Below are 14942 nucleotides of genomic sequence, written 5' to 3'. Positions count from 1 at the left end.
TAGGCTCCACAATCATGGGGAAGACTCCTGATTTGACAGATGTCCAGAAGGCAGTCATTGACACATTCCAAAGGAGGGTAAGCCACAAAAGGTCATTGCTAAAGAAGCTGGCTGTTCACAGAGTGCTGTATCCAAGCATATTAATGGAAAGTTGATTGGAAGGAAAAAGTTTGGTAGTAAAAGGTGCACAAGAAAACCGCAGCCTTGAAAGGATTGCTAAGAAAAGGCCATTCAAAAATTTGGGGGAGATTCACAAGGAGTGGACTGCTGCTGGAGTCATTGCTTCAAGAGCCACCACACACAGGCGCATCCAGGACATGGGCTACAAGTGTCGCATTCCTTGTGTCAAACCACTCATGACCAATAGATAACCCCAGAAGTGTCTAACCTGGGCCAAGAAGAAAAAATAAACTGGACTGTTGCTCATTGGTCCAAGGTGTTTTCAGATGAAAGTAAATTTTGCATTTCATTTGGAATGCAAGGTCCCAGAGTCTGGAGGAAGAGTGGAGAGGCCACAATCCAAGCTGCTTGAGGTCTAGTGTGAAGTTTCCACAGTCAGTGATCGTTTTGGGAGACATGTCATCTGCTGGTATAGGACCACTGTGTTTTATCAAGACCAAAGTCAGTGCAGCAGTCTACCAAATTTTAGATCACGTCATGCTTTCTTCTGCCGACAAGCTTTTTGGAGATGGAAATTTCTTTCTCCAGCAGGACTTGGCACCTGTCCACACTGCCAAAATTACCAGTACCTGGTTTAAGAACAACAGTATCCTTGTGCTTGATTGGCCAGCAAACTTTCCTGACCTTAACCCCATAGAGAATCTATTGGGTATTATCAAGAGGAAGATGAGACACCAGACCCAACAATGCAGACAAGCTGAAGGCTGCAATCAAAGCAACATGGGCTTCCATAACACCTCAGCAGTGCCACAGGCTGATCGCCTCCATGCCATGCCGCATTGATGCAAAAGGAGCCCCAACCAAGTATTGAGTGCATTTATTGAACATACATTTCAGTAGGCCAACATTTCTGATTTGAAAATCATTTTTCAAGCTAGTGTTATAAAATATTCTAATTTACTGACATAATGACTTTGGGGTTTTCATTGGCTGTAAGCCATAATCATCAACATTAACAGAAATAAACAAATGAAATAGATCACTGTTTGTAACAACTATATATGAGTTTCACTTTATGTATTGAAGAACTGAAATAAGTTGACTTTTTGAAGATATTCTTATTTAGTGAGAATCACTTGAATATGCACCAATACAAGGGAACGGACATCCACTAAATATTAAAATCTCATAAGGCAAAGGTGCAGAGAAAAAGTCAGTTGCCACAAGGCAGAGTTAGCCCTGCAGCACCTTTAGGATAGGGCTACACAACATGTGTCGAGGCGCACTCAAATTGCAGTGCCACATTGTGACATTGCATAGAATGAGCTTCTATGGCGTCTCACTGCAATACAGAGTCAAATGTTTTTACGTTTCCAAGACTCACCTGCAATAAACTACAAAGAAAGTCATGGATAGCACTCGTCCAAGTTATACGCTGGCTACTCGACAACGTGAGGGAACCCCAAGGCCTTACAGACTGCCATGCGTCTTCTAGCCTGAACAGGAAAGCATCATAGATTTATATAAAGCGCTCAAGTTCGGGTCAGAACTGCGGCCAATCCATGCATCATGGTCTGTACACGGACATCTGAGTTTAGCCTCAGTGAGATCCTACAGAGTGGACCCTCCTCACCAGTTATAAGGTGATAGGGGTACACACTAGTATATCACTATCAAACCACTGAACACAACTAGTCACATACTGATGCATTCTAGAAATCTAAAAAAAATAAAACACGGCCAGAGCATTCATGTCTGCAGTGGAATGCCTAAAGCAAGAATACACTCAATGCTGTCACTAATTACAATGACATGGGCATTAAATGCAGTGATCCAGAAAATACATGAGACAAACCAGATCCCACCCAAACCTGTTCAGGACATACTGTTACTACAGGAAATAACCAGGAATAGTCGCCCCTGCAGGTGTCACCCAGACCAGCCACCGGTTATTACAGGATTGAGGCAGTGTGTATCCATCCATCAAAGCGACACATGACCCGAACAGAGGCTATACCAGAACACAGCAAATATTCAGAGATTTTTACAAATGTCCAGATATATTTGAATTTGCAGAAACACTAAGAACCAGGACTAAAAGGAATAAAATGAATGGGAAACAGCAGGATTTCAATGTTTGCAGAGAGCAAGTCTTCTAATAATAATAATAATAATAATCTTTATTTTTATATAGCGCTAACATATTCCGCAGCGCTTTACACACATTATCATTGCTGTCCCCATTGGGGCTCACAATCTAAATTCCCTATCAGTATGTTCTAATGCAAACACACCGTAATAGAAAATAATAGAAAAGCCATAAAAACAAAAAACACTAGTTAATAAACCAGTTATTTGCTGAAAATGAGTACAGGTTAGGTTCACACGAGTGAAAATGAGATATGTAAAAAAAAAAAGTTTCATCCAGAAAAGATGAATGATTTTTTTTCCTCACTTATCCGTGTGCAGTCCGTAGAAAATCTGTTATTTACAGCAGCAGCTATTAATCACTTATAATATAACTAGATGGTGGCCCGATTCTAACGCATCGGGCATTCTAGAATATGCATGTCCACGTAGTATATTGCCCAGCCACGTAGTATATTGCCCAGCCACGTAGTATATTGCCCAGCCACGTAGTATATTGCCCAGCCACGTAGTATATTGCCCAGCCACGTAGTATACAGCACAGACACGTAGTATATTGCCCTGTGACGTAGTATACAGCAGAGCCACGTAGTATATTGCCCAGTTACGTATATTGCCCAGTGACGTAGTATACAGCACAGAGCCACGTAGTATATTGCACAGCAACGTAGTATACAGCACAGAGCCACGTAGTATATTGGCCAGTGACGTAGTATACAGCACAGAACCACGTAGCATATTGCCCAGCCAGGTTTCTCACAGGTTAAAAAATAAAAAATAAACATATACTCACCTTTCCGAGGGCCCCTTGTAGTCCACGGCAGCTTCCGGTCCCAGGATTGGTATGAGCGCAGGACCTGCGATGACATCGCGGTCACATGACCGTGAAGTCATGGCAGGTCCTTCTCGCGCAGGGCCTGTGATGACGTCGCGGTCACATGACCGTGACATCATGGCAGGTCCTTCTCCCATACCATCTTTGCCACCGGAACCTGCAACGGAAGATGGCGGCTGGCGCGAGCGACTACGGAGGGTGAGTATAGCAGGTTTTTTTTTTTTACTATTTTTAACATTACATTTTTTTTACTATTGATGCCGCATAGGCAGCATCAATAGTAAAAAGTTGGGGACACACAAGGTTAATAGCAGCGGTAACGGAGTGCGTTACACGCGGCATAACGTGGTCCGTTACCGCCGTCATTAACCCTGTGTTAGCGGTGGCCGGAGGGGAGTATGCGGGTGACAGGCACTGACTGTGGGGAGTAAGGAGCGGCCATTTTCTTCCAGACTGTGCCTATCGCTGATTGGTCGCGGCAGCCATGACAGGCAGCTGGCGAGACCAATCAGCGAATGAATAACGGTGACAGAAGGACAGACAAGGACGGAAGTGACCCTTAGACAATTATTTAGTAGACACTATTTACAATTTACTTTGTTACAGAATTGCAATGCATCTGTAAAAATTGGATGCTGTACTGAGGCTCTGTATAGAGTTTTGGGGGGCATCCATAAGCTTGAAATAGGCCTTATTGTATTTGTAGGATAAACTAGTGAATGGGGTAATTTTTTTTCACATGCAATTTCCTTAAAGTGAACCTGTCACCAGGTTTGGCCGATATGAGGTATATACGGCCATCACATTTCAGAGCTGATATACGGCATTCTATAATGTTGTATATCTGCCCCAACCCAACCTGTAAGAGAAGAAAAATAACTTATACTCACATGCTGGGCTCTCCTATGGGAGGTGGAGCCGCATATTCATCACTGTAATGGGCGGCACCACGTGACCGCTCATACAGGAGAAGCTGCGGCGAGGAGAGGAAGCAGCGAGGGAGCTGGGTAAGTATTTTATTAACAGCAGGGGGAGCACAGGGGGTGGGAGGGGGTTGGGGACAGGGATCTTTTTTTAAACAGCAAAAAAGAAAAGAAAAGATTTTTCATATCTTCTCTCCAGCGAACGCTGCTGGAGAGAAGAAATGAATGGCGGCTTCAGCACCACGCTGGGGGGACAGCGCTTACTATAGCGCTGTCTCCTGCACGGCACACGGACAGCATCCGTGTGCGGTACGTGTTTTACACGGACCCATTGACTTTAATGGGTCCGTGTGATCCGTGCATTCCCACAAACACTGACATGTCTCCGTGTTTTTCAAACGGACACACGGTCCGTGAAAACACGCTGACATGTGCAGAGACACATTGATTTTAATGTGTCTACGTGAGTCAGTGTCTCCGGTACGTGAGGAAACTGTCACCTCACGTACCGGAGCCACTGACCTGTGAAACCGGCCTAAGGTTTTCTAACACAGGCCAGCACCCAACAAATCGCTGGCACACAAACATGGCATGACCAGACAATGAAAGAAAATATTCATTTATTGGCCAATAGCATCTTTTATACACACTAAAAAAAATAATCGTTCTTGGTATCACAACTCCTCCACTAAATATGGGCTGTTTGTGGAAAATATGGAGGCCAAACAATTCCATCAAAAGGGTTTTCCCTGACCAAGATATTAATGACCTTTACTTAAATTAAAAAAAGTTCTGTGGATATAATCAGCGCTGTTGAAAAAATGCAGGTCCAGACGTGATAGAAAAATGGAATATAGTGGTTTAGGGTATGCTCACACTGGGCGTTTTTGCTGCGTTTTTCTTTTGCTGCGTTTTTCTATGATAATTTTCAGCTGCTTTTTACAGTACCAGCAAAGCCGATGAGGTTTCAGAAATCTCATACACACACATTGGTTTTTTGTGTGATCAGTATTTTGTGCTTTGCTGTGTTTTTTGGAGCATGTCACTTCTTTCAGCGTTTTTGCAGCGTTTTTCACCCATTGGCTTGAATGGGTGTTGAAAAAACGCTGCAAAAACGCAGGTATCATTATTTGTAGCTTTTTTTCTGCAGAAAAGTCATGGACATTAGCATGGACAAAGAGACACAAGTTAGCCCAAAAATCGCACCAAAACCGCACCTAAACCTGCGTTTTTGCTGCAGCTCCTTTCCTGCCAAGAAATCAGGTTTTGCTGCAGAAAAAATAAAAAGAAGCAAAAAACGCCTTGTGTGAACATACCCTTCATCTACATGTTTCAAAGTCCAAATGACTTCTTCATCAGGAAATTACCACATAAAATTGTTCAAACCCATACAGATTGTATCAGGCCACAAGAAATGGGCACTGACCAAGTTGTCATATCAATGATTGGCACTCATTATGGGCAGAAATCTTCCTCAAATACATAGCTGGAGACTTTTCTGACTCCTGATGGGGGAATTTCTCATGCACAAAGGACTCCCTATCGAACTTTGGTTGCATTACAAGTTTCACGGACAAAGTCATCACATAGCCCCAGCATTATGCCGGTGTCTCACTTGCGACTGTAGTGCTAGACTCTCGCCTCAATACCCGGCACTGCCAACCGCGGTTCGGACCGGAGAGTTCAGCTGCATAGAAATACATGCAGCCGCACACTACGGTCCCGAGTGCCAGGTATTGAGGCGCGAGTTTCTCGAAAAAAAGTCGCAAGTGGGACACCAGCCTTAAAAGGAGTCTGTCACCGTCTGGGACATATAAAACTTATTAATATGGGCATACAGATGATGGAAATGTGAAACTAGTCCTACCCGTATGCCTCAAATCTGTGGTCTTGTTGTTGAAAAATCATATTTTATTTCTATATGCTAATAATTTCTTCCAGGCTCTGTGGATTGCGGTGCTTTTAAGAAATCTCTGCCTCCTGTCTTCATTTGGGTACCAAATGTCAGTGCCCCGTGACGTGTAATGGTGGCCCCAGAACCCAGCACCTGCAATAGCGCAATTATACAGTTCCTATTCTGTCCTCCTATAGGCCTTGGATTCAGCATACTTCTGCATAGAAGCCGACGTGTGCAGCGATAAGGTGCTCTCCCCATTTCCTTCCTCCCTGCATAGTTAGGAACCATACCGTTTCTGATGCCCCGGTCACCCACGTATGCATGGTAGTGAGAGCACCTTATCACTGCGCACGCCGGAGGTCACTGCAATGGAAGTATCAGTGACTCACCTGCACAGAACAATGCTGAAGCCAATGCCCATAGGACAGAACAGGTACTGTATAATCGCGCTATTTCAGGGCGCGGACGCGGGATTCTGGAGCCACCGTTACACATCACCGCACACTGTGACACTGATGGAAGGAGGGTGGTGTAATGAGGACAGGAGGCAAAGATTTCTTAAAGGCACCGCACATCCCGGAAAAAATAATTAGCATAAGGAAATAAAAGAGGATTTCTCAACAAGATGGCAGATATGAGGCATATGGGTAGGATATTTCCCAGGGGTGACAGAGTCCCTTCAACTCAGAAGGTCTGAGTACAGCCTCTGATCTCCAACGCAGCTGTTAGGATCCAAAGAGATGGGGCAAAAAAATACAGTCCATATAATCTAATTCAACAGCCTTACTGGAATCAACTGGATCTGTGCAGCCCAAAGTAGTCACCCCACTCACAGACCAGCTCCCTCCAGGGTGTAGTGGGGTCTGTCTCCCTGACATCACCTCAGCTTGTGGTAACACATTTCTACAGATAACGACAATCGGACTTGGTTGGCTACAGATGAACCATTAGGACAGAACTGCTCTCATCTCAGTTAAACCTTCAGAAATCAAATTCTGGCAGATATCGTCTACAGGCTACAATTAGTTACATCCGACCAGATCTCGATCAGACACATCAGACTATTCCACACACATCAGGTGATTGCACAGACATCAGGAAGATCTGTAAACCAGGCACAGACTGCAGATCTATGTGGAATCCATGTCACATGATCCCCGATGCTACCAGCCCAGTGATGACAGGAGCAGCCTGCAGAGCAGCACAGTCAGCACACCGCCAGGGAGCAGCCTGCAGAGCAGCACAGTCAGCACACCGCCAGGGAGCAGCCTGCAGAGCAGCACAGTCCGCACACCGCCGGGGCCTGCAGCATCCCAGGCCACGGTCCTCGTCCTCCCCTCCAGCCCCGACTCCCCAGTTCCCGATCCTCGTCCTCCCCTCCAACCCCGACTCCCCAGTTCCCGATCCTCGTCCTCCCCTCCAACCCCGACTCCCCAGTTCCCGATCCTCGTCCTCCCCTCCAACCCCGACTCCCCAGTTCCCGATCCTCGTCCTCCCCTCCAACCCCGACTTCCCAGTTCCCGATCCTCGTCCTCCCCTCCAACCCCGACTCCCCAGTTCCCGATCCTCGTCCTCCCCTCCAACCCCGACTCCCCAGTTCCCGATCCTCGTCCTCCCCTCCAACCCCGACTCCCCAGTTCCCGATCCTCGTCCTCCATCCCCGACTCCCCAGTTCCCGATCCTCGTCCTCCCCTCCAACCCCGACTCCCCAGTTCCCGATCCTCGTCCTCCCCTCCAACCCCGACTCCCCAGTTCCCGATCCTCGTCCTCCCCTCCAACCCCGACTCCCCAGTTCCCGATCCTCGTCCTCCAACCCCGACTCCCCAGTTCCCGATCCTCGTCCTCCCCTCCAACCCCGACTCCCCAGTTCCCGATCCTCGTCCTCCCCTCCAACCCCGACTCCCCAGTTCCCGATCCTCGTCCTCCCCTCCAACCCCGACTCCCCAGTTCCCGATCCTCGTCCTCCCCTCCAACCCCGACTTCCCAGTTCCCGATCCTCGTCCTCCCCTCCAACCCCGACTCCCCAGTTCCCGATCCTCGTCCTCCCCTCCAACCCCGACTCCCCAGTTCCCGATCCTCGTCCTCCCCTCCAACCCCGACTCCCCAGTTCCCGATCCTCGTCCTCCATCCCCGACTCCCCAGTTCCCGATCCTCGTCCTCCCCTCCAACCCCGACTCCCCAGTTCCCGATCCTCGTCCTCCCCTCCAACCCCGACTCCCCAGTTCCCGATCCTCGTCCTCCCCTCCAACCCCGACTCCCCAGTTCCCGATCCTCGTCCTCCAACCCCGACTCCCCAGTTCCCGATCCTCGTCCTCCCCTCCAACCCCGACTCCCCAGTTCCCGATCCTCGTCCTCCATCCCCGACTCCCCAGTTCCTGCCGGTCCTCCCCTCCAGCCCCGACTCCCCAGTTCCCGCCGGTCCTCCCCTCCAGCCCCGACTCCCCAGTCCTCGTCCTCCCCTCCAACCACGACTCTCCAGTTCCCGATCCTCATCCTCCCCTCCAAACCCCTAATCCTCCAACCCCGACTCCCCAGTTCACGGTCCTCCCCTCGAACCCTGACTCCCCAGTTCCCGGTCCTCATCCTCCCCTCCAACCCCCCAGTTCCTCCACTCCAGCTCTGACTGCGGTCCACGTCCTCCCCTCCAGCCCCAACTCCCCAGTTTGCGTCCTCCCCTCCAGCCCCGACTCCCCAGTTCCCGGTCCACGTCCTCCCCTCCAGCCCCAACTCCCGGTCCTCATCGTCCCCTCCAGGCTCGGCTCCCCAGGCCTCGATCCTCGTCCTCCAGCGCTGGCTCCCCAAGCCCCTGTCCTTCTCCTTGTCCTCCCCTCTAGCCCCGACTCTCCAGGCCCCGGTCCTTGTCATCCCCTCCAGCCCTGGCTCCCAGGCCCGGTCCTCGTCCCCCCTCCAGCCCCGGCTCTCCAGGCCCCGGTCCTCGTCTCCAGCCCCGGCTTCCCAGGCACTCATCGTCCCCTCCAGCCATGGCTCCCCAGGCCTCAGTTCTCCCCTCCAGCTCTCCAGGCCCCGGTCCTCGTCGTCCCCTCATCGGTCACTTACTCTCATTTAACACCTCCACCAGGTCTGCGCAGATTTCACACATCGTTCATGAAGGAGCCGCGTCCCGAGCATGGATCTGGTGCTGCCGCGGCCCGTCAGCCGGTGTATTCGGCGCCGCTTGTGGCTGCAAGGCCCGGGAACGAGCAGGCGTGAGGGACGCGCTGTGACTGGATGTTTACGACGAGAAGGAGGCGGCAAGAAGGGGCGAAGTGGAAAGAATAACGACGAGTTTATTATTCCCAAATGTGACCGAGGCGGCGACAAGCGGAGCCACTCACTGCCTCACCGAGCCATCAGCACCACAGCCGCCGCCATTTTGGTTGGGGATGCTCGGTTCAGCTCGGCAGTTTCCGGAAGTGATTCGGCTGTTCGGCTTAGAGATCCCGCCCAGCGGCCAACTCTCAAGTCACATGACCAAATCAAAAGAGAGGCGGGGCTTAGCGGGGGACTGCAGCCTGCGAGCTCGGACTGTCCAGCGTGTCCCAGCCTGAGGCATGCTGGGAGTTGTGTGCTTGATCAGCAATCCTTTATGTCGCCGCCTGTGTGTATCACTTGTGTTGGTAGCCTGTTACGGACTAGAGTCACTGGTGAAATCGTCGTGTCAGCCTTATTGTAGCGGGTCCCTCATTGTGACCCTCCAGAGAAGCCATTTCACCATATATGAGCTCTGCTCCGTTCTCGTGTTCCGGCCGCCCGCCTGCAAAATGGCCGCCACAGCCTTAGCCCAGCTGATGTATTGCACCCCGTCACCTTTAGCTCTATCCAATAGACCTGGGGCGACACCCGGGATGGACTGGTCCATTGTGACAGACTAGGGGTGTTCCTGACTTCCTGTTTACAGGGGAGTTTGTGGTTCCTTGCAGAATGGAGAAATTACAGCAACAGCTTCCAAAAGATGGAGGCCTGGTCTGTGCCATACCTCTCCTACTGCCTGGGGCCTGGTCTGTGCCATACCTCTCCTACTGCCTGGGGCCTGGTCTGTGCCATACCTCTCCTACTGCCTGGGGCCTGGTCTGTGCCATACCTCTCCTACTGCCTGGGGCCTGGTCTGTGCCATACCTCTCCTACTGCCTGGGGCCTGGTCTGTGCCATACCTCTCCTACTGCCTGGGGCCTGGTCTGTGCCATACCTCTCCTACTGCCTGGGGCCTGGTCTGTGCCATACCTCTCCTACTGCCTGGGGCCTGGTCTGTGCCATACCTCTCCTACTGCCTGGGGCCTGGTCTGTGCCATACCTCTCCTACTGCCTGGGGCCTGGTCTGTGCCATACCTCTCCTACTGCCTGGGGCCTGGTCTGTGCCATACCTCTCCTACTGCCTGGGGCCTGGTCTGTGCCATACCTCTCCTACTGCCTGGGGCCTGGTCTGTGCCATACCTCTCCTACTGCCTGGGGCCTGGTCTGTGCCATACCTCTCCTACTGCCTGGGGCCTGGTCTGTGCCATACCTCTCCTACTGCCTGGGGCCTGGTCTGTGCCATATCTCTCCTACTGCCTGGGGCCTGGTCTGTGCCATACCTCTCCTACTGCCTGGGGCCTGGTCTGTGCCATACCTCTCCTACTGCCTGGGGCCTGGTCTGTGCCATATCTCTCCTACTGCCTGGGGCCTGGTCTGTGCCATATCTATCTACTGCCTGGGAGGCCTGGTCTGTGCCATACCCATCCTACTGCCTGGGGCCTGGTCTGTGCCATATCTATGTACGGCCTGGTCTGTGCCATACCTCTCCTACTGCCTGGTCTGTGCCATATCTATGTACGGCCTGGTCTGTGCCATACCTCTCTTACTGCCTGGTCTGTGCCATACCTCTCCTACTGCCTGGGGGCCTGTCTGTGCCATACCTCTCCTACTGCCTGGGGGCCTGGTCTGTGCCATACCTCTCCTACTGCCTGGTCTGTGCCATACCTCTCCTACTGCCTGGGGGCCTGTCTGTGCCATACCTCTCCTACTGCCTGGGGGCCTGGTCTGTGCCATATCTCTCCTACTGCCTGGGGGCCTGGTCTGTGCCATACCTCTCCTACTGCCTGGGAGGCCTGGTCTGTGCCATATCTATCATACTGCCTGGGACCCTTTTCTGTGCCATACCTCTTTTACTGCCTGGGGGCCTGGCCTGTGTCATTCTTCTCCTACTGCCTGGGGGCCTGGCATCTGTGCCTTAATCTCTCCTACTGCCTGGGGACCTGGTCTGTCGTTCCTCTCCTACTGCCTGGGTGCCTGTTCTATGCCATACCGACTCCTACTATGCTGGAGGCCTGGTATGTGCCATACCGACTCCTACTATTCTGGGGGCCTCTGTGTATAGTGTACAGGTAATACAGTGGTCACCAGGGACATTATACATAGGAGCTCTGTGTATAGTGTCATTGTACAGGTAATACAGTGATCACCAGTGCCATTATACACAGGAGCTCTGTATATAGTGTACAGGTAATACAGTGATCACCAATGACATTACACACAGGAGCTCTGTATATAGTTTCAGTGTAATACAGTGATCACCAATGACACACAGGAGCTCTGTATATAATGTCAGTGTACAGGTAATACAGTGATCACCAGTGACATCATACACAGGAATTCTGTATATCATGTCTGTGTACAGGTAATACAAGGATCACCAGTTGTTGTGAATTCTGTTATCGAACTCCCTCCTGTGGTCATGAATGGTACTTCGGCGAGTTCTGTCCATGGACTCCCTCTGGTGGCTGTGAGTGGAGCTGCTGGTTCTGAGGTTCCTTCCACAGGTGACCTAGATTAGTCTTAGGCTGGCTGCTCTATTTAACTCCACTCTGATCGTTACTCCATGCCAGCTGTCAATGTTCTTGTACTGGTTCAGTTCGCTCTTGGATCTTTCTGGTGACCTGTCTACTCCAGCAGAAGCTAAGTCCCTGCTAGTTAATTATTTGTTCATTGTTTCCTTGTCCAGCTTGCTATCATGATTTTGCCTTGCTAGCTGGAAGCTCTGGGATGCAGAGTGGCACCTCCGCACCGTGAGTCGGTGCGGAGGTCTTTTTGCACACTCTGCGTGGTCTTTTTGTAGTTTTTTGTGCTGACCGCAAAGATACCTTTCCTATCCTCAGTCTGTTTAGTAAGTCTGGCCTCCCTTTGCTGAAACCTGTTTCATTTCTGTGTTTGTGACTTTCATCTTTACTCACAGTCAATATATGTGGGGTGCTGCCTTTTCCTTTGGGGAATTTCTCTGAGGCAAGGTAGGCTTTATTTTCTATCTCTAGGGCTAGTTAGCTCTTAGGCTGTGAAGAGGCGTCTAGGTAGAGTTAGGTACGCTCCACGGCTATTTCTAGTTGTGTGGTAGGATTAGGGGTTGCGGTCAGCAGAGCTCCCACTTCCCAGAGCTTGTCCTGTGTGAGTTAAACCATCAGGTCGTTCCGGGTGCTCCTAACCACCAGGTCCATAACAACCAGTGCCATTATGCACAGGAGCTCTGTATATAGTCTACATTTAATACAGTGATCGCCAGTGACATTATACACATGAGCTCTGTATATATAGTCAGTGTACAGGTAATGCAGTGATCACCAGTGACATCATACACAGGATCTCTGTATATAGTGTCAGTGTACAGGTAATACAGTGATCACCAGTGACATTATACACAGGTGCTCTGTATATAGTGTCAGTGTACAGCTAATACAATGATCAACGGTGACATTATACGCATGAGCTCTGTATATATATAGTCAGTGTACAGGTAATACAGTGATCACCAGTGACATCATACACATGATCTCTGTATATAGTGTCAGTGTACAGGTAATACAATGATCACCAGTGACATACACAGGAGCTCTGTATATAGTGTCAGTGTACAGGTAATACAGTGATCACCAGTGACATCATACACAGGAGTTCTGTATATAGTATCAGTGTACAGGTAATACAGTGATCACCAGTGACGACATACACAGGATCTCTGTATATAGTGTCAGTGTACAGGTAATACAGTGATCACCAGTGACATTATACACAGGAGCTCTGTATATAGTGTGCAGATAATACAGTGATCACCAGTGACATTATACACAGGAACTCTGTTTATACTGTCTGTACAGACAATACAGCGATCACCAGTGACATTATACACAGGAGCTCTGTATATAGTGTACAGATAATACAGTGATCACCAGTGACATTATACACAGGAGCTCTGTATATAGTGTCAGTGTACAGGTAATACAGTGATCACCAGTGACATCATACACAGGAGTTCTGTATATAGTATCAGTGTACAGGTAATACAGTGATCACCAGTGACGACATACACAGGATCTCTGTATATAGTGTCAGTGTACAGGTAATACAGTGATCACCAGTGACATTATACACAGGAGCTCTGTATATAGTGTGCAGATAATACAGTGATCACCAGTGACATTATACACAGGAACTCTGTATATAGTGTCTGTACAGACAATACAGCGATCACCAGTGACATTATACACAGGAGCTCTGTATATACTGTACAGATAATACAGTGATCACCAGTGACATTACACGCAGGAGCTCTGTATATAGTTTACAGATAATACAGTGATTAACAGTGACATTATACACAGGAGCTCTGTATATAATGTCAGAGTACAGGTAATATAATGATCTCAACGGTGACATTATACACATGAGCTCTGTATATAGTGTCAGTGTACAGGTAATGCAGGAATCACTAGTAACATTATACACATGAGCTCTGTATATAGTGTCAGTGTACAGGTAATACAGTGATCACCAGTGACATTATACACAGGAGCTCTGTATATAATGTCAGAGTACAGGTAATACAATAATCAATGGTGACATTATACACAGGAGCTCTGTATATAGTGTCAGTGTACAGGTTATACAGGGATCACCAGTGAAATTATACACATTTCCTCTGTATATAGTGTCAATGTACAGGTAACACTCTGACTCACGAGTCCTTCATCTTTGCTTTTCTTTTTCATGCAGCTCAGACCGCCATCATTTCTTCCAGTCAGGACTCGTCTGCATAAAATAACACATACAGTAGTAACCTAAAGCACAGCTTCCAGAAGAGATCTCCCAATTTTTTCCCTTTCTTCTACACTACACAGCTGAATACAGCCGTGCATACACCATTAATATAACATTAGTTATTATGCAATCCATCATTCCAAATATAAATTATAATCCACCACTGTGCTCCCACCAACTAGAAATAGCCATTTTCCCCACCTAATATATACTGTACATTAGCCACTGTACTCTTTCCCCCAATTCATTACCAGTCACCGCATCCTCAACGCCCCCACTATGTGCTCCCGCTCCACCGATTCATTATATTTACATGCCCCTTCTGCCCCAATTCGTTGTCATGTCTTCTCTCTCTCCCACCCTCTATTCATTATCAAATACACTCCCCCCACATTCAATACATCATTTGCTCCCACCACCCTCAAAATTCATCATTATTTGCTCTCCCCCAGGTCCTCCTTTGCTCTCCACATCCCCACCTTCAATTCAATTTCTGTCCCCATCCCTCTCCCTCACTTCATCATTTGCAGCTCCCTTCATCATTTGCAGTACCCCTTCCACCCTCACTTCATAATTCGCTGCCCCTGTCCCCTCACATCATGATTTGCAGCCCCCTCCGTCATTTGCAGCCCCCTCCGTCATTTGCTGCCCCTCCATCATTTGCTGCCCCCTCCATCATTTGCTGCCCCCTCCATCATTTGCTGCCCCTACATTATTTGCTGCCCCCTCCATCATTTGCAGCACCCCTCTATCATTTGCAGCACCCCTCCATCATTTGCAGCACCCCTCCATCATTTGCAGCCCCTCCATCATTTGCAGCCCCCTCCATCATTTGCAGCCCCCTCCATCATTTGCAGCCCCCTCCATCATTTATAAATAGATAAATGGAGGGCACCGCAAAAATACACCAAAGATTGGAAGGTTCGCTGTGGGCTTGTGATTAAACATGAAGAAAGAG

At 49.2% G+C, this 14942-nt stretch overlaps 1 protein-coding gene across 2 annotated transcripts in view; it reads right to left on the bottom strand.

Annotated features, from left to right (window-relative positions):
- The window catches only part of USP34 (ubiquitin specific peptidase 34), a 282270-nt gene extending 272948 nt beyond the window's left edge, over positions 1 to 9322 (bottom strand). For both annotated transcript variants that reach the window (XM_069768887.1, XM_069768888.1), the window contains exon 1: positions 8981 to 9322. In XM_069768887.1, coding sequence (XP_069624988.1) covers positions 8981 to 9023 — 43 coding nt within the window. In that variant the 5' untranslated portion in view covers positions 9024 to 9322. The remainder of the gene's footprint in view (positions 1 to 8980) is intronic.
- Positions 9323 to 14942: the final 5620 nt, after the last annotated feature.

Source organism: Ranitomeya imitator, chromosome 5 (assembly GCF_032444005.1).
Source record: "Ranitomeya imitator isolate aRanImi1 chromosome 5, aRanImi1.pri, whole genome shotgun sequence".
In the NCBI taxonomy this organism is placed as follows: Eukaryota; Metazoa; Chordata; class Amphibia; order Anura; family Dendrobatidae; genus Ranitomeya; species Ranitomeya imitator.
The sequence above is the reverse complement of the archived record's forward strand: the minus strand, read 5'-3'. Positions and strand labels throughout refer to the sequence as shown.